Here is a 20,417-nt window from a genome sequence, read left to right on the forward strand (position 1 = left end):
TACGAAACAATTTTGTTTTACTGCAATATATCGTTCAATGCGTGTAATAAGTGATGACAGTGTGTTTCAGATGCCTGATAATTCATTTTGTACAGAAACTGATTCATATTCTCACCATCAAATCCAATGAAACATACCATTGATCAAAGGGTTTAAAATTAAATTTAGATTTCATAATGCATAATTTATGCAGAACGGTTTCACAAAGCTGACTCTATTTGTCCTTTCGCCCCCCCCCCCCCACACACACAGAGGCAAGCCTTGCAGGTTCCATGATCTTTAATAAAAGGCACATGTACAGCCATAGTGAGATGAGTGAGTCCACTGGCATAGAGACGAAGCATTAAAACACAGAAATACAGTAGAGGTCAGGAGGAGAGAGATCTATCTGCTTTACAGTAGAATCTACTTAAGTAACATCTTTTCGTTCAAGTAAGTCTAACACTAGTATGTCACCGTGGTAAGGTAAACCCCCCCCCCCATCACCACCCCTTCTACACACGCACGCACACACACATACCCTCACATACACACACCCTCACACACAGGAAAAAAAAAATTCACGTATCCTTGTTAAGTCTTCGAAAAAGATTAAAAAAATAACTGATGATATTGTTTTTCTGAACTAACGAGAGGAGAATTCACAGACCGTAGTCTCAACAATTTCAAAATTCTCGTTTTTTTTTCTTTCTATGCTTCTTTAGAGTTTGGATCTCCAAGAGAAAACTCTTCACTAGAGGGCCGCTGAGCTTTGAGCAGTAGACATAAGGGGAGCGGTGGAGAACAGTGCCTTCAAGTTCCGAGCTAAGTACAGCACAGTTTGCAAGAAAGACCCAGACCAGTGGTCGAGCTGGAGCATTTCAGCTTACTGGTGCTTTCATTAAAAATAGTCTCATTCAAGAAATACACACCTAGTGTACAAAGTCAAAATGTGTGCGTGTGGGGTGGGGGGGGGGTGAGCACAGAATTTATGGCACTACAGTTATTTTCTGATAGAGAATAAAAGATGATCATGTCACGCACCTGCTGAACGGAGGGAAATGTTAGATTTAACAACCTTGAACCTGAATGAAACAAACATTTATGTGAGAAACACTGAGTGAAGTCAAATTGTAGTGAACAGCTTTAAACCAACTGCACTTCTGTGTGCTTTTCTTCCTGTTACCTGAATGGACAAGGCGCTTATATGTAAAATAAGACATACGGAGTGCGAATCCACGACAAATAGGCAAGTAAGTAATCACACACAAAAAAGAAAAGGAAAAACAAAAACAAACCACAGTGACCCTGATGGGGGGGGGGTCTGGGTCTTTGCTGGTTCTGTACTTGAAAGATTTTACACGGGTTTGCTTACATACATCCACACGCAGCCATTCAACATGCTAAAATCCAACTAAATGTTCACAGGTACTTAAATATTTGGGGTTAAGAGAAATAAAAATGGTATTAGTGTTGAAGATTAAATAAAATATCCACAGCTGAAGGAGGCTGAACTAAGAGGAGCATGCAGCCGGCCCGTCTCTCCTCTTGGTAAGGGGTGGAGGAGGATCACATGGGAGTTTTGGAGTCTGAGTCAAAACTGGGAGGGTTTGTCAAATAAACTATACAGGAAGGGAGGACACACGCATGCACGCACACAAGCACACACACACACACTCTCTCACACACACACACACACACACACACACACACACACACACACACACACATTTGTCCAAAGAACAGCTCAGTAGAGTTAGACACCCTATTTTCACATTATCACATCTTTGGGACAATTGAACATGCAAGCAGAGGTAAGTCGCTTCTCTACTACTGCTTGTCTCACAAAAACACGTGCACGCCTACGCCCACACACGTGTGCAGACGCACACCCACACACGCACACAACAGATGCAACCAGCAATCACTGCTTTACGGTGTGTGCTACCTTTGGCTGTGGGTGTCAGGGGTGAGAGGTCAGCCATCCCCGGACACCTCCCACCTGTGCCTTCACAGGTTTCACCCCACCCCTGCATTCCATATCAATGCCCACCCATCTCCATAGCAACTCACAGCTCCCCAAGCGAGGGCTCTTACTATCTCGTAAAAGGAGGTAAGTGTAATCAGTGGTGTGTGTGTGTTGTGTGTGTGTGTGTGTGTGTGTGAAATGTACCCTGCATGAGTGTGTGTATATATATATATGTGTGTATATATACACATGTGTATATATACACACAAATATATGTGTGTGTGTGTGTGTGTGTGTATATATATATATATATATATACATATATATATACACACACATACGAGTGTGTGCACGTGTGTAGGTGTTAAGAGGTATCAGTGGTTCAGTGGTATCTCTCTTTAATCTTCATCACTCCTCACTCTGTCAGCCCCTCCTGCTTCCATCACCCCACTCCTTCTACTTTGTCCCGTCCATCTTCCTCCTTCCTGCACTCACACTTTATTTTTGGACTTGGAAGATGAACAGGCGCAGGTTGATGTTTTTGGCTGCCAGCAGTTTGTTGCACTCAACAGAGTCGGAGATGGGCAGGGGGACGTAGTCCGTCTCGTTGGTGTCGTTACTGAAGGAGTGATGGTGGATGACCGGCTTGATGCGGACGTCGTCATACGGCCCCTTCAGCAGGAGGAAGGAGCACTCCAGAGCAGAGTTGACCTGAACGACAAGTCAGAGAGCGTAAAATAGATGGACATATTCAATTGGCTTTATTTTCTCCTTTCAGGTGCCTATTTGGGCTCAAGAGATGATGTTGGCTTAGTCTTATGACCATAACTTCTAATGTCCTCCCTGTCAATCGGTTTCCTTGGTATTAAATATCTGACGATGCCAGCAAAACAAGTACCTTGAGCCTGATTGTATCTTATTTGTTAGGACACACGCCTCGCCAAGACCAGCATTTTATCCTGATGAGGACCCTGCCCCCAACCCCCCAAATTTTGACATCTGATTGTCAAAACCAGCGCTAAAAGGTAAAATTTCTCACAAAACAGACAAATGATGCTTCGACTGTTGATAACTGCAGTGAGAATGACACAGAGAGCAGATCTCATGATATATCCCAATATGCCAGAGCAAATCTTCCAACCGCACTGCTCCCCTTGTGAATGTCACAAGAACATCACACGACCAGTTAATTCCGCCAATCATAACCTGATTGATCCATCAAAGAATGACTGTTTCTTTCGGCATAAAATAGTACCCAAAATTAGGGTTGTAAGTTTTTCACAGCACATTCTTTTACAGCATCACAAAGAAACCTGTCCAACTAATGTCTAAGTGGTGTTATTCTATTATTTTTAGGCCGAGGGGGCTCATGATTCACATCTGTTACTCAGAACCAGCATCGTCTGTCATCTAGCTTTAGCAGCAAGTGATGTGGCGATGCATCAGCAGCTCTGAAAACAAGCAACCATTAAAACACTTCATCCATCTAGACGCAGAGGAGGGTGTGCTTACCTTGCTCTTGAGGATGAGCTGGAAGGAGAGGGTGCGCTTGCAGGACAGGTTCGGGTTGCGCTCGGAGTCATTGACACGGGCCTTCAGCACCCACGTCTGGTTTAGAACGGTGAAGCGCGGCGTTTCATAATACAGACGAGTGATGAAGTCATCGGTACGATACGGCCTGAACTGCACCTCTGGATGGACACAGTGAGGGTAAAGCAGCATTTAAACCACATGGAGTGAGCCACTTTAAACACTTCTATTGCTGGGCGGCTATGAGTTGAGAGACCGCTTTAAGAACACGAGAGAGGATTTTTAAATTAGAGATTATGTCTCCTCTTTGAGATCCCTCTCCCCCGCCCAAGGTCTATCAGCGTATGTACCTGTGAAACCGATTTTCTCGTAGCAGAGGAGGCTAAAGATGCTGTTGTAGAGCTGCATGTCTCTGCGGTGGCTCTGGTCCATCTCCCCCAGTATTCCCATCAGCTCTGTACCAGTCTTGGTGGGATGGGAGCACTCGCTCTCATGGGCCGGCAGCTCATGGAAGGGACCCTGCCAGGGGCAGCCGATCCTCTTGTACTTGCACTGTGTCACCCTGCCAAAAGGATGATGAGTTTTAGTTGCGACAAACTCCTCACTTCATTTGGAAGACAAATCCTTGACAGAGCTGTCTTTACTCTCTCGCAGCGCTTGGAAGGTACGAGCAATATCAAAGGTATTAATTAACCTTGGCAGTGAACCGAGGCTAATTAACGCCGTACCAACGATAAGTGTGTGCTCTGAGCCAAACTCAGAGACAGACACACAGGTTTACGTCGGTTCCATACAAGATAGTGAGCTTTTCACTGGATAGGGGGGCGGCGTGGCACAGGAGGAAGCGCAATTGTCTTTGAAACGGAACATTCTTGGTTCAATTCCCGGCTCTTCCTAGTGTGGCGAAGTGTTGTTGAGCAAGACACTGAACACCAAACTGCTCCCCTGTTGCTGGTGGACGGCAGCCTATTGTTCATGGTTCATCCATGATGGGTTAATTGCAGAAAAAAACATGTCCGCTCGAGGAACTGATGAATTATTATTACCTGTAAAAACTACACAATGTAAAAATTACACAATGTTCTTATGAAAGGCACTGGTCAAACTGTGACAAACACAGTGACTTGTGGCTATATTTTAGCGGCTTGGTAATTTGAACCAAAAATATAATGTTGTTCGGTACTTTTAAGATTACATTTTTCAATATTTGTACTGTCCCACCACAATGATTCAAAAAATGTCATCCACTTCTTGACAGATGTTTTCTGGGGACAGATGCCTTGTACTAAATGCTTCTCTCATTCATCTGGCCCTCAGGTGCCACAGAGTCTAGACAAAATGTGGCTTAGCTGACAGTGGACTCCAGTGCCAAAAATATTCTGAAAAGATGGGCCATTTTTAATGAACAAATTCCTCATTGTTGCACATCTTGTGTCAAAAAGAATCTCTCAAGAGCTGAAAGACCACCCTGTCCACTCTGCCGAAGGGAGAGGTTACAGCCTGTTTTGGTAATTATCCAAGTGCATGTCAAAATTTGACTTCCTTTTGACAAACCATTTGAGAGCTCATTTTCCAGGAAACTATTCCAGGAAATCGGCAGCGACAATCTAGTCACTATGACTGAAACTAATATAGTCAGGACAAGTGGAGCTGGGTAACTATGCAGGGTGCAGCTATTTTTGCAGTCAAATATTGTATTGATCATTTCATTGGTTTATTTCTGAAAAGAAATATAGATATAACAATAAAGGTAATGTATAACATTCTATAAAGATGATAACTAAAATATTTACCTTCTATGGACTATTATTATCGTCAACTGCTGAAGTAGTTGGGGAGGTAGATAGATATCTTGGTGCATCAGCATCAACAGAGGAAAATATGGATATGAGCTAAGTGAAGTTGGGAATGAACTGAGTGACGTTAGTTCAGAGCTCCGGATCAACAATAGAAAAAAATAACCAGGACTCCAAAGCGAGTTGAAGTGCATAAGTAGGTTCATTTTGAGGTTTGGTGAGCCTCAGGTTGGGGAACAGGGACAACGCCTCCAGCGCAGTCTGCTAACAGCACCAACACCATAGCTGTTGTCATAACTATAGAAAAAAAAGAGCATGCATCTGGCCCCTTGTGGCTGCTGTGGCTGTTGTCATGGTAACACTTGCACAGGCAATGTTGAAGTAGGGTCACCTGTTGCTATACCGACAGCCCCACAGGATTCGGTGCATGCAAATTTAACTGACATGGGCATCACATGTAACACACACATAGTCTGTAACCGAATCAGTCTCCTCTGGGGTTGCAGGTCATTATCTTCATAAACCAATGTCTACACAAACTTACAAACAAAATAGTTATTAAGTAATTCAGGTTATGCTGGAGGTGGTCATACTCCAGAATAATGACTCACTTCATTACATTCTGAATGGGCATGAAATAACTAGATGTCTGATAATAACGGTGTATATTCATTATTACCTCGACCAATATGATACATTTTCATTGCCTTGTGTTTTTTTGTCAGCAGGAGTACACAAAATTAAGACACTGTTTCCATGAAATTTGCTTTAAGTGCCGAGCATGGACCGGGGAAGAACCCATTAATTACGAAGGCCCATCTCATTATTTCCATTCATTTCTCAGAAAATGCTACAATAACCTTAGCAGGGATCTGCACTTTCCAAGTCCCTTCCTGGTTTACTGAACGTGTCTGTGTGCTGTGTGTACCTGTCTTGGCATTCCTCTTTCTGGTGTCTCTCTAAGCTGGAGCGGGGGAACTGTTTTAGGCAAAAGGTGCATTCTGTCGGCAGTTCACTGACAGCCTTCTCCACTGCCAGGTTCCTGCAGCACAGGTTCTTGCTGATCTCACACCTACACAAATACAGAAAAACCTTATCACATCTGAGTCGAGGCCTTTCTATAATATTTGTCCTATCTATGTGCATACAGGTTTCTCAATAGCGCACCATCAGGATCAGGAATGGGCTCTTCTCCAGTGCCGAGAACTACTTTCAAAAAGATATTATTCAAGTTGTTTCCCGAGCTAATTCTATACATCATTACTAATGGTCCCACCAGATAACCCCCAAAAGTGCATTGCAAGAAGATGATTTCATGATGATTTTGAGCCAGTCTTTTGCCATCTTTTAAAAATACAGAGATTGATTCTAACAATTTTTTTGCTCCTGCCAGTGACCAATTATGTCCAAATTTACGAAGAGGTTTAGCATCAAGCCAATTAAACAATTTGCCTGAATTTAAAATGTTTCATTTACAATGTCATCAGAGTTTTGTGACTCTGCCATAAAAAAATTAAATAAAAACCTGTGAGATTCTTTCCAGCTCTCCAACTATTCTGAAAATATATTTGATAACTATCATTTAATTTTTAGAGTGGGGGATTTAATAATGTTAATATTCACTGTTCAACTTATGATCTATTCAGATGGATATTTTCAATGTCGAAGAACTATTTACATTGTCACATCATCACAACCTGAAATATACTATATTCGTTTTCAAGATTATTCTACGGGTATCTACTCTTTTCTAGCTCTACTGTCAAACGAGGCTCCTGATAGCACTTTCCTCCTTTTCTGTTTTGTTGTTGTGTAAATCAACAAAACAAATTCTTTATTACACTGTACAATCACCCAATAGAGATTTTAATTAAGAAAATATGTCCAAAGTGCTTATGAGGAATTTAGCTGCCAGGAAACTCCATGACAACTTTTTAACTAAAAGATCATCTGTAAAGTGTAACACAATCAGACAGAAACATTGTTGGTCTCCCATTTCACTAAAGCAACTGGTCCATTTGTTGTCTCTATAGGGACCTTGATGTACCTGCAGTTGGGGCACGTGGCCTGTTCCTCCTTGAGACGAGCATCAGCCAGGAGATGGATAAAACAGCCTGCACACATCAGGTGCCCATTGGTACACTGGGTGATGAAAAAAATGAAGTTGAAAAATGCAAAAAGTGCATCGAGAAAAAAAGACTTTTATATATGGCTACATGAAAGCTGAAGACTACACTTATAAATACTTTATGAATTCGATACTATAACGTTCTCTAGTAAGATTATTTTGACTTTTGTTATATGGGACAACTAAAAATATATTTCTCATCTATTACATTGACAATATCTGACAATACTCTAAAGTCATCTAGATCATGACATCGGTTCAAAAATCCTATCATGGTAACCGCACCTGCTCTATTTCCAAGAATATTTCATTCCTAGAGGATCAGATATAAAGAAGCGTCTTGAACGACAGGCGACACACCTTCAAGAAATTAAGCATGTCTAGTTGTCCTGATAAGATTCATCAGCAGATTCCATGAAACGTGTCAAGCTAAGCCTGGACATACTGGCCTGTGGCCTTTTTCATACCCAGTTAAGTTATAACAATGGGTGGCCTAAAGCTGCCAGACAACAACATAGCGACCGGCAAGATTGTTTGAAACACTGGCAACGTAACTGAAAGCTTGTTTTGCACAAGTCCAACTTTTGAGTTAAGTCATGGCCATGTTTTGTGGTATGAGTATCAACAATCCTATAATTTACTGATTGTGCTTGTCAACATGAAAACGTCAATGTGTCTGTGTTTAGGGCAAGTGTGTTTGCACAGTCATTGTTTGTTTGTTTGTTTTTTTGTTTATAATTGCATTTAAAAAAACAAACTTAACAGGACTTAAAAATAATTTCACTAATGACAAATAGAAAATAGACTCATTTGACATTACCAAGCAGTTAAGAGGACATTGGAAAGGTGACAGGGGCAGTTTTTAGTTAACAGGTGACTAAATGTGTATCTCTTATGAAGACTTTGGTGTGAGTTCCAGGGAAGGTTATTTGAGGGTTATTGACAGTATAAGGTCATAAAGTTGAGCCAGCACAGCTGACAGGTGGGCCTGGGTATGTCTGGTCTCTCTTGTCGCCCGCGGGTCTCAGTTTGCAGCTTAAGACACTTGGGCCTGTGTTGGATCTAGTATCACTAAAAATGAATTGAGGTGGCCAACACATTCAACAGGTTGGCACTGTGGCCAGGGGGCCGGGAGGGCACACTGGGGGACGGGCAGGGATCTTCTTCTATGAGGCCCAACTTGGCATACTGTTGTTTGACGACAGGTTTAGGATTATATGGGGAAGATTTGTGATTGACACGTTTACCTGATACACAGACGCCTTGGGCAAGTCTAGGCACACGGTGCAGCATAGCACCGAGTACAATCTCTCCTCCAGCTTTCCTGACTCTCCCTCGGGGACTTTCGCCCTCTTCTTGGGTGGCTCGTCTGCATCAGGTTCGGGCCCATCTCGCCGTATCGCGACCTCCTCCTGCATGGCTGCGACCCCGGCGACAGCCTCCACCGCTGCCCCCACGGCTCCGACCCCCAAGGCCGCCGAGGAGGAGCCAGGTGCGGCCGCAACGCCCACGTCTCTCTCTTCCAGCGCAGACATAACTGTCGGCTTTCCGAAAATATCTACGATGTACCTGCGGCGACTAGGCCGAGCCGAAAATATTAGCGGGTTAGCAAACGGCTAGCCCACAAGCTGTCAGGCTAATGGTCAGCTGACCGCTAGCTAGCTAACAGGCTAACGCTAAGGCAGCAGACTGTCAGAAAGGGAGCGAATTTATAAACGCTGCTTTCTTCCTCTTACCAACGAGGCGTTTAACACACTAATGATTGTGTAATAACGAGGTCAAATGTAAAATTCAAGTATGACAATATGTTAAATTCAATTCCACTAGTTTTGTTGACTTACAGTGAAGCTAGCAGACTATGCGGCTAGCTACGTTGACAAAACACGGCAGTCCTCTCCCTCTGCCCAGGCAGAACAAAAACAACTCAGCGTCCCTCAGCTGTTGTTGTACTCTCGACGCCGTTAGTCGCAATGACAGCAATTACATCGATGTGCATCAGCGGCCCGACTCGTCTGCTCGTCTACAATGTCCCTGCTCCGGTACCGAGAGAGCGTCCACGGCACCTGTCGATAGTTAAAACCGCGACAAGAGACGGTTCTGTTGGGACTCGTCTCTTTGGCTACACAGCCATCTTTGTTTTTTTCATGTCCGTCTCCCCCGAGTTCACCCTGCTCAGCCTTTACGACTCCGGGTCAGATTCGTTGCTACTCAGACAGGTCAGCGGTCGGCGCTAACAAAAAAAATGAAGTTGCGCTGTAAAAAGTAAATTTTCTGCCTGTATCTGTGACGGCTGCTATGTGCCAGTGGATACTTCAGCTTAGCCGTGACTTGGATGACAGCGGAATGTTTTGTTGTGGCAGTTGACTTGGGGTATTTAAAGAGTTTTCAACGGCGCATGCGTAGTGAGCACCTGCGACTCGGGGTTCCAGCGGTGACTACAGTCATCTGATAGGCGACAAATCGAGGCCTCTCCCCCACCACAACATAAACATTACAACAGGAAAAAAATAGATCAATTCATACAATTTAAAAAGAAAAAAGCCAACGCCCTATACCTGCTTCTCTAGCATGCAGAGATGATCCAGATGCCAACAATCCTGGCAGGGTTCGGACTGTATTTTAGGATTGCGCTCAATCGAAAATTCCTAGTTAGATTGAGGAGAAAGCTGTGATGTCATATCGAGGAAAGGAGGCGGACTGTAAAGCTCAAGATTGAAAGCTGAGTTGTCACATATTTGGCTGGGGGTGCCAAGAGTCTGTGATGTCACACAGGGGAGAGGTAGAAAGTTGTGGTGTCACATCTGGGGGGGGAGGGGGAGAAACTGATGTCATACATGAAAGAAACTTGGAGCCGTGATGGCACATAGGGGGCCTCAACACACAAGAGAAGCACGCTTATGTCACTATGAGCAGCACAACGCTAGTTTCGATACATAATAATATATTGTGCATGTTTTGTTAAGAAGGGAAAGTTAAAGAGGGAGCTGTGATGTCACACAGGGAAAACACAATGTCTGATGTTATAACACAAGAGTCTAACACAGTAGTTACTTTGATATGCAGCAAAGGTCGATTAATCACTTGTCCCCGGACGGATGCTCCTATGTACGAGGCGGGGTATGTGTCTGTGTTTGGGTAGGGCAGCACAGCTGAATGTGCAGGGTGGGCCGCAGCTGACCACTCCCACTGGACAGACACAAGCTTGATTTTGGCTATATTTAACTGCAAGGAGGACATACCACACTCAGCTATGCACACTCTTTACCCTCACCCACGGTGGCCTGATTGCAGGGGGCTTCAATTATTGGCAAGCTGATTTTACCTTTGTTTGCATGGTTACCTCCGATACTGAAAAAGAGTAGTACCTTGTGGGGTTGCTGCTATCACAATTGCAGAACAAAATGTACAGAATACACACATTTAGGTAAATGCCGTCCAAATGCAAGTTTTTGGCAGCATTTTCTACCATAAAATGTGTAATAATAGAACATGTGTTTTGATATTTTCTGGATACTTCCAGACATTAACCTTTAATATCATCTGAGCACATAAATATAGAAACCTCTAGAAAATGGCAACCATGATATCATATTACTCGATCTTAGGCCATGAACAAATGTTGGGACCATAAAAACAAGGTAACAAGAGTTCCACTACTGAAATATTTTTGCGAGAAACAATACCAAACCATACAACTGTTTGTATCCAATAGGTCCCACTTGATTAACTCTAATCTATTAGATTCAGGTTTTACACATCGTCTAGGACTAAAGGTACATAAATCTTGATCATAATACATAACTCTTGATCAACCTATGAATGAATGACAAATGATCACATGCATATTAGTGGTTTTTTTTTCATCAATCAGATACTATTCAGTCTCTGGAGATTATATCACATCATATGCAGATCATTCAAAGACTGAGCTGACAAGAAATCAGTGGTATTGTCTAGAACAATGAAAGTGATGAGCCCTAATCTAATCAGAGTCAGACAGGAGATTGAGTCTTTGTGGGTGCGGATGGGGGCTTCATCATTGTGTCATCTTGTTCTGGGTTTGCTGCTTTTTGCACAACGCTTTGTGGAGAAGAAATGTTCTGCTTTCCGAGGCTGTCTGTCGAAGCTGCGGCTGCACCGAAGGACAGTTGACCCAGTGTTGTCTGTGGTTTTAAGTTTGACGGAGGTGATAAGTGTTCTGGGGTGATTTGTTCTCGATGGTGTGTAATAACTGAGGACAGGGGGCCTGTTTGAGCTACGGGGGCACTGAGCTGACTGGCTGGACTGTCTGGGTTGGACAGATTTGTATCTAAATTTTGGATAACCGGCCCACTGGGCTGCCTGGTGACACACATTGGTTTTCGGTGGCCCGGTATGGCCTCTGCAGGTAAAGGGTCCACTGTTTCCACCCTGTCTGCATCACATCTACCTGTGGGTCCCTCATCATGTCTGCTGAGCTCAGTCAGCACCCCACTGCTGCCAGCGTGTCCTGGTCTTTTGTCTTCTGCTGCCCTCTGCCTCCTTGTGGGTGTTCCAGTTTTGTCTGAGTTCACAGGTTTGTCTGTGACTGCCCTCTGCCTGCAGACTGAAGCCATAGTCTTCACCCAGGGATGCAGCAGCAACTGCTGTGCCGTGATCCTGACTGTAGGATCTGTCTGAAGCAGTGCTCTTATAAGATCTTTGGCTTCTGCACTCACACACGACAGAAGGGAAAAAATGAGTTTATGTGTATATGTGCAGAATCGTGCGGAATACTGCAATTTCTTTAGAAACCCCATTTCTGATACATATGTATTTGTCCAAGGTAGGTATAGTAATTAACACAAAAGTAATTAATGTGCATATCAACTGGACTTGGTTTCTCACCCTAAAGACATGTCACCTCATCTAAGAGGCTGCTTCAGTTCAATTCTGTTCTTCTAGGAGAGAAATCAAGTCAAAAGTCCACAATAAGATTTAAAAAAAAAAAAAAATTATATATGTATATATGTATATATATATATATATATGTGTGTGTGTGTGTGTGTGTGTGTGTGTGAGTGTGTTTTTATATATACATATACATATACGGTATGTGTGTGTGTGTGTGTGTGTGTATATATATATACATATATATGTGTGTGTGTGTGTGTTTTTATATATACATATACATATACAGTATGTGTGTGTGTGTGCGCGTGTGTGTGTGTGTGTTTGCGCGCGCGCGTGTGTGTTTGTGTGTGTGTGTGTGTGTGTGTGTGTGTGCATGTGTGTGTGTGTGTGTGAACGAACATATACTTGTATATAACCTACATGTGTTTGTTTATGTTTATTAGTTTAGGTTTGGAAAAATCATGTTCCATAAATTCGTCAGATGATCAAATAACAGTTTATCCTGAACATAAAGCATTTAACTTAACTTTTTGACAGTCCTTTTGAATGGTCTTTTCATGAATAAAAAAATTATGTAAATATATTCCGAATGACTAGAAATTTCTCAAATATTTTATTCCTAATGTCTGGTATTTTCCTCTTTCCTCTAATTTTTGGCAGATTTTAAGATAGCTTAATATTTTTCTGGTTTTAAAGATGTCAAACTTACCAATTCTACTGTTGGCAGTTTCTTTTGATAAAAATAAAACAAAAAATGAATAGTCTGGATACACATATCATATAGAGAGAATAGTAGAAACGAGCTAATGAAACACTATGAAAGACAATTTCTTATACAGTATATCAATTTATTGCTGGAATTCTAATTACCTTCTGAGATAGAGTCCCAATATGGAGGCAGGAAGGTGAGTTGGCCTTGTTTAATTATCTCGAACAATTCTTCCTGGTCCCGATCTCGACTTCGAAATGGAGGGAAACCACACAAGAGGACATAGAGAATAATACCCAGCGCCCACACATCCACCTCCACGCCGTAACCTGTCAAGTCAAGTCACACAATTAAGCCTTGATTATGTACAAGTAGTGCAAAATCAGGTATTAAAGTCCTAATTAGTTGAAGACTCATTTTAAACAGATCCCACCAAAATTTAGCAATAATCATAACAAACGGCCGAAAACAAACATCCATAACACATACCAACAATGGCCAGTAGAAATGATGAATGATATTGGTAAAATTAATTGATAAATAAATAAGGCATAACAGTCACAAGTTACCAGTATCATTTGCTGGGAGATGTAGCTGGTAGAGTGAGTCCTGAGTGTGGCTTTAATAACCACTATTTGAAAAAAATACTAATTACAAAAATATTCCAATACTTTGACACAGATACAGTTCTGGTTATAATTAAATATACATATGAATGGAGAGATAAAGACTGCATAGGCTGGTGTGGGGTAGAGGTAATTAAGGAAATAAATAATAAGCAAAAAAGGTTTAATTAAGAATATAATAAGTTAAAAGCTTGAACCAGATATTTATAACAGGATCAGCACTTTCAGTCAAAGTACAGCCAGAATAAAATAACATTGCATGTGAAGTCCAACCAAGCAGTGCTGACCTGTCTCCGCAAGAATCTCTGGAGCAACGTACGTTGGCGTGCCACATATTGTGAAGACCGGTTCGGTTACAACCATGGCCAGACCGAAGTCTCCCAACTTAAGCCTGCTGACGCCACCAGACACATGCTCCATCTGAGGGGAAACACAAGGGGTCAGAGAGAAGGACAAAAAAGAGGTGAGAGTCTGGCATGTGTATTCCATTTCTTTCCAAACCGAGATATTTAGCATCCACCCTCATATCTACAAAATGTTTCCCTGTACTCCTCACCAGATGTGTGATGTACCATTGCTTATTATGCGATCCATCTGACAAAATAAATAATGATATATATGTCGGCTGTCGGTCGTCACGACGCTGTATATATATATATATATATGTGTGTGTGTGTGTGTGTGTGTGTGTGTGTGGCTGTTTGTGTGTGTGTGTATGTGTTTGTGAATAGTATAGGTTTGTGTGTTTATACACATATAATTTCCCCAACATTTTCCCAAATCGAGGACTATTTTTGTGTCTTATACTGTATGTGTGTATTATGAGGTAAAAGTATATAAAATAGAAATTAATGATTCACATTATCCGCAGCTGCACCCTGGAGAGGTCACCAGTCGATCACAGGGCTGACACACACAGAGGCAAGTGCTCACTCACAGCCAAATCTCCCACAAGGTCTCCAATTAACATTAATCAAATTATTTTGGCTGGTTGGCTGCAGGAGAGACCCACACAAATTCACTTTGGGACCAAACAACATGCATTAGAACTAATATGTTCATGTCTTTGGTGCCTTTTTAGAGCTACCATACTAGTGGCAATCTGAAAACTGAAAAGCTGCACTGCGTAGACTGAAAGTGACACACATACAGTTGAAATTTGGATCACTCAATTTTTTCCTACAAATCCTGATCCTCACCAGCAGGTTCTCTGGCTTGATGTCGCGGTGGACAATGCTCCTGCAATGGATGTAATTCAATGCTTCGCTCACATCTGACACCATGAGACCTGCCTCCGACTCGTCAAACTTCCCCCTCTCATTAATGGCCTCGAACAGATCCCCGCCAGTCAGCAACTCCATTACTAGGTAAGAGTGAGAGCGTGTGTGGTGGTGCGCAAAGAGACGCACAATACGAGGGTGACAGAGACTTCCGAGAAGACTCAGCTCATTCTGCATCATGTGCTCTCGACCAATTAGCTTTGCGCGCTCCACGACCTTCACAGCAAGAGGCTGTCGGTCGTCACGACGCCAACATTCTCGCACAATGGCAAAGTTGCCATCTCCGACCACTTGTCCAATTTCATAAAGCTCCTCTATGTCTGACAGAGTGACTTCACAATCATCCGAGGGAAGAGTGAAGGTGGTTCTGCTCTGTGAGGGGTGGCTCATCTCCAGGAGCGGAATAAGAGGCTGTAACTTTTGGGGTGTGTTCTCATCGTCGCCCGTTGGCTGTGGAGGTGGAGGACTACTATGAAGGTCCTGCAAAGTGGGGGAACCGTCTTTTTGCTTCCTTGACACTGGGGGAAGTGGAACTCTCGTTGATAGGAGACTGATTCGATCTGGACCCTGATATTTAGCCCTTCTTGCCAAACAGTTTTCACACAGGGTAGGGGAGGGAACGATCGCATCTTTTCGAACTTCCTTGTGTTTAAATGGACCAATGACAGATGCCTGGGGCTCCTTGATCCCACCCCTCGGTCTGAGTCTCTGCAGGTGGTTGGGCAGATGAGCAGGTTTTCTGCATTTATTCTTTTTGTGCGACTTCTGAGTGTTTATATCACAATTATCCGGCTTGTGTGTGTCTGCAAAGTTAGTTGCACGTGTGCTGGTGTGATTCTTGGGGCTGTTGTCATGGTGCACGTCACACTGTGGCCCGCTGCTGTCTGTCCCCTCGCTGTATCCGCTGTCTGCTTTAGATGCCTTCTCAGGCCCAGACCGGAGCTTCTTCTCCCAGGCCTGCAGTGCATCGGCTTGGTAAGTTGCATGTTCTGGAAACAGCTCCACCAGAGCTTCCTGCACACTACTCAGCTCAGGGCGAGCCTTCCCCAGAGCCAGGAAAGCCGCATCGCCACGGAAGAAGTCACACACACTCTTCACCTTGGAAAATAGAGGTGACAAAAGTTGAGTAAAGTGCAGTTTTATTAACGCCAGTCGGGTGGATTTAATTACTTCGGACGAACCTCTCGGGCATAAGTGGTGAACAACCGGGTAACTCTGGCTCTGTGCCATCGGGGAAACCCCAAGGCCTCGGAAATATCCAAGAGCAGCTGCTCAAATGACACCACGCCCCTACGGTTCAAAAGCACGGATACCTTGAACACACACAAATAAAATGGGGGTTACACGAGCTGGAAATGCAAGTATTGAGTTGGATATTTACTGCAAATTAGAAATGAGTTATTGCCCACTGTATGATAATATATTAAAAAAGCAAACTAATACGCAGCCTTTGCTAAAACCACATGGTTTCGTTGGTAGCCAGACACTGTTCCCTCCCACTGTTCCCTAAAGATACCTTTTTTAAATATGGAACCTTTTTTCCTACTGCTGTTACAAATGGCTTTCTCAATGTCAAAAATCATCTTTATCTTAAAAAAAAAAAAAACATTAAAGATAATATAGTAATTTGGGGTTAAAGTTTGGTTGCTGTATTTTTTTCTATCTGCATCATAAAGTCCTCTTCTTTTTGACTGAAGTCTCTGATGCACTGTTTTACTGAGGGCTGCCAAGCTTCTGCACTAGAACTCATTAACGTCTCAAAACTCCAGACTTTACAGGTTATTAGAGCGTGAAAAACTCATTAGGATCTGCGATAAAGGTTTTTGTCATATATTCACACGAGCAGTGCATTTATAAAAGATTTCCTGTTCAAGTCAGATCAGAGTTTAAGGGGCTCCCGATGATTCATAAACCTCTTCATGGGCTTGACTCTTCTTATCTCTCTAATTAAATGAATTCTAGGGTATCAACTCGGCCTCTTTCCTCTCGGGACACCAAACAACTGTGACCTTTCATCATCCTGGAATTAACCTTGGACAATCTGAATCTCTTGAGGTCAAAACATGCTTCAAAATATGTATGTTAACGTTATATACGTTGGATTAGATTTGATCCCCTCGACTTTACACGTTATGGCTCCAGGTGTTTTGCTTCCCATTTCCATCCCTTTGGGAAATGACTCAACAGAGCCGCTGCTGAAAAGCGTCACATAAATATTTGGTTGAATTTATGTCCTGGAGTCAACAACAAGACATCTGTTGAACCACTGGATAGAGAAAGAGCCGACAGCTGACATCCATATTGTTTTGCTATTAAGTTGCTTCTAATTTGCACTGTTACAAAACCTTGAACATTTTTCAAGTTTTCTGCTGTTAAGGTCCAGACAATTTGATTTTATTGTCAACCAGATGTGACACATTCGTCCCATGTCTGTCCGTTGACACTAAATTGATGGTTGTCTCATGTTACCTTGATGCATTACTTTAGTTGAATTATTGACTGATTCAGAGTGCAGGGGCAATATGTGAACATAAACGTTTTTTGTGGACATCAGCTGTTGGTTTGACACCTTTCACACATGTCAAGGTGCGTGTGCTCGGTGACTGAATGGGCATTAATTCACCAGTTCACCGCGGCAGCTGCATGGAAAGGAGCTGAGTAGGGAAAATCTCATTTTTATTGACCACAAATGTAATCGCAAACTCAAACTACGAAGTTTGAGGCAACCAACTGCGCCTTGCTTGCTTGGTTGTTCGGCAAAAGGTAATTTTTCGTTTGTGCAGCAAGTCGGGCAGTGAGTCACCCCCTCACTTAGCCTCTCAGTGACTTGGTTTTTGCGGTTTGGTGTCACTACAACTTTGTCAACAAAAACACACAGATCTGTGGAAAAACGAAAACTCTGCTGAGGTATTGATGCTTCACTGTGCAAAACACAGAGTGAAATGGATGAATGAGTGGAAAACAAGGGGCCTGAAGCAATGGATGCTAAACGAAATATCAAACTTTCAGGAAAGGCCTATGCAAATAAAGTCGAACGTCTGCAAAAGCACGTGAATAAAATAAAAGGCTTAATACCTGCAATGAAAAAGCTTATGGAACGGAATGAAAATGCACAAGAGTTGAGATCCCTGTTGCAAACTCTCAGCTCTGTGACACTGCTGTTTACCTGTATCAAACAATAATTACTTTCTTACCTGAGGATGAAATAGTTAAACAGAATGATTGGTCCTCAAGTACTGAATATTACAGTAGCACATTCAAGAGCGATATGATTCTACACAGAGCAAGCTTTGATTTATATTGCTGGCCCATATAATGTCAATGTGATTTGATTTTACCGCTTTTCTGTTGACAGGGATGAGGAAATTAAACGCCGAGTTCACCTTCCGCAGAGGGCTTTGAACATCGGGCCTGACGATGGTGACCAGATGCGGCCGCTCTGCGCTCTCCTCTGCATGGCGGCTGTGGAAGAAAGGTAGATGAGGAGGGGGGCGGTGAGTCCTGTGAGTCTGTCCTGTAGGCTGGGCGTGAAGGGGCCACGGCTGGGGGGCAACACCAGCGCGCTTTGACAGGGGCCCCAATGGCGCTGAGACAGGATGAGAGAGAATTGAGGCGTGAAGGAAGAAAGCAATTGGAAGAAAGGAGTCATTAGTAGCTTTAATATACCACGACAACCTCATAAGTAACACAACACTGGTTGGTCATCGTGTGTGTTTGTGTGTGTGTGTGTGTGCGTGTGTGTGTGTGTGTGCGTGTGTGTGTGTGTGTGTGTGTGCGTGTGCGTGTGTGTGTAAAGGAATCCGGCTCATCTGATTTGAGTGTTTCCATCACAATGAAACCAAGTGCCATTGGAGATTCTTAAAGCAACATGCCCCGACAGGATGAATTATTTAGGCTCTCTTACGATATGCAAAACAACACAGATATGTGTGCACGCACATGCGCACACACACGCACATGTGAATACGCAGCACACGCACACCTCAACAAAAGCTTTCTTGACCTGGTTTCTGGGCTCAGCTGAACTGCATGTTTAATGATGCTTTGGAGATGGTGCATCTTTGTTGTTTCACTTTCTGGCACTGAGAGACAGAGATGTCATCCATCCAGTCAGGTGGGGTTGTATTTTGTGTGCAGTTTCCACATCCGGAGCAACAGACAGAAACCAAAAACCCTGCCCCGATCATGAGCAGTGACCCCCTTTTTAAAAAGACACCAAGCGGCCCCCTTAGACTGAGTAACACACTCCCTTTCACGTGAATAGAAACTTTAAAAGATAAACAAGTTGTCCTACAGAATCAGCTTTGATCAAGACTAAACCAATTTCACCCTCTGCATGCCTGTGTGGAGGCACGTGGTACATTTTTAGGTAACTAAGTAAATGTTGGTATGAAAATATGGATATAAAAGCAGTTGATTGGCTGTAAATAACAAAAGTCAGTCTCAAGAACACAAATATTACAAATTCAGCTGACTAAAAATGTAAATTAGAATTTGATCTGCAAATTCCAGTGAAATTACAAACCATGATTCTCTCGCTTTTGGAACTGTTGTCACATCAATATTGTAAAAAATAATTTTCTTTTGTAAAAGTATTTGAGGAAACATATCTAATGCTAGATATTGATAAAATCTGATCATGGGGACAATTTAATACATATATTTTCTGGAACATACCTTATGTTTCTGTAATATCACCTTCTTAAAATAATTGCCCAAGTTATTTTGACTTTTTTTTGGTTGTTTTGCCTAAATCAGTTGGCACAGTTTTTTTTTGCGTGTGTTTTCTGGAAAACTTGACAAAACGAGGTTGCTGTTTTTTTTTATTTTTTTTACAGATTTATCAATGTGTGATCTTTGTTATAATGAGTGATTAAATCCGTCCAATCAGGCCCGTCCACTCACCTGTTTGCCTCCATTTGCGCGCCGTTTCGCACCCATGCCGACTTTTCTGTGAAGACGTCATTTCCGAGCGACGCCGGCACTAGAACGAACGATTAAAAAACGTTTTTTTATTGACTTTCCTTTCTGTTCTGATCGCCTCTTTTCATCCCACCGGCCGTTGGTTTTCTCTGAAATTACTGCAGGCCGCTCAGTAAGCCGCAGGGCATAGTGTACGCCCGTTGCTATGGATACACGTTAAGCTAATTTGCGAGATCAAAAAACCGGAAGTGAATAGGCTTTTCCTTCAAAATAAAACGATTACACTAACAAATGTTGTCGATGGAGGCTCACTCAGCTTACAAAATAGTTTTTTTCGGTAAGCATATGGTTATCATCATTTACTTAAAACAAACCATTTTAACTATGATACTGTTTGGCTTTCGCATAGTTCATCAATTCGTTTTCATTTTGAAATTGACCGGAAACTATTACGGTCGAAAGACCGCTCTGGACACAGCGCGAGTAAAATGCGTTTGTCTGTTATTGGTACGTAGTGATGGATTAAGAGATATTAGAAAGCCTATAAAACCACGCAGTCTGTATCCAATTAGATTTTTACAATACGTCACTACATGTCATCGATT

The 20,417-nt window shown here is 42.7% G+C and overlaps 2 protein-coding genes across 2 annotated transcripts; both read right to left on the reverse strand.

The window, feature by feature from the left end:
- Positions 1–261: 261 nt before the first annotated feature.
- On the reverse strand, positions 262–9,705 carry zftraf1 (zinc finger TRAF-type and ring finger containing 1). Its single transcript, XM_086177725.1, has 7 exons — positions 9,244–9,705; positions 8,650–8,980; positions 7,322–7,416; positions 6,203–6,346; positions 3,829–4,040; positions 3,461–3,639; positions 262–2,659 (listed from the first exon to the last, which is right to left on the reverse strand). Exons 2-7 carry the CDS (start codon positions 8,935–8,937, stop codon positions 2,447–2,449), a joined length of 1,131 nt encoding a protein of 376 aa, XP_086033851.1. The 5' UTR covers positions 8,938–8,980; positions 9,244–9,705; the 3' UTR covers positions 262–2,446.
- Positions 9,706–11,394: 1,689 nt separating this feature from the next.
- Positions 11,395–19,830, reverse strand: dclk3 (doublecortin-like kinase 3). The gene is made up of 7 exons (XM_086177589.1): positions 19,827–19,830; positions 18,273–18,475; positions 16,071–16,202; positions 14,809–15,987; positions 13,897–14,029; positions 13,145–13,312; positions 11,395–12,089 (listed from the first exon to the last, which is right to left on the reverse strand). Exons 1-7 carry the CDS (start codon positions 19,828–19,830, stop codon positions 11,395–11,397), a joined length of 2,514 nt encoding a protein of 837 aa, XP_086033715.1.
- Between the last annotated feature and the right edge of the window lie 587 nt (positions 19,831–20,417).

Source organism: Fistularia commersonii, chromosome 30 (genome assembly GCF_037954325.1).
Source record: "Fistularia commersonii isolate RoL2024-O1a breed Wild chromosome 30, RoL_Fcom_v1.0, whole genome shotgun sequence".
Classification (NCBI taxonomy): domain Eukaryota; kingdom Metazoa; phylum Chordata; class Actinopteri; order Syngnathiformes; family Fistulariidae; genus Fistularia; species Fistularia commersonii.

What these genes read in the sequence shown, in the direction of transcription:
- dclk3 (XM_086177589.1), bottom strand. An exon ending in TCACCACTTATGCCCGAGAG is followed by an intron (nt 15,988 to 16,070) that starts GTTCGTCCGAAG and finishes CTATTTTCCAAG; the next exon opens with GTGAAGAGTGTGTGTGACTT. An exon ending in AGAGATTCTTGCGGAGACAG is followed by an intron (nt 13,313 to 13,896) that starts GTCAGCACTGCT and finishes TTGACTTGACAG; the next exon opens with GTTACGGCGTGGAGGTGGAT.
- zftraf1 (XM_086177725.1), bottom strand. Translation starts at nt 8,937, where the DNA reads ATGTCTGCGCTGGAAGAGAGAGACGTGGGCGTTGCGGCCGCACCTGGC. An exon ending in CCAAGGCGTCTGTGTATCAG is followed by an intron (nt 7,417 to 8,649) that starts GTAAACGTGTCA and finishes TTCATCACCCAG; the next exon opens with TGTACCAATGGGCACCTGAT. An exon ending in GCCACGTGCCCCAACTGCAG is followed by an intron (nt 6,347 to 7,321) that starts GTACATCAAGGT and finishes GTATTTGTGTAG; the next exon opens with GTGTGAGATCAGCAAGAACC.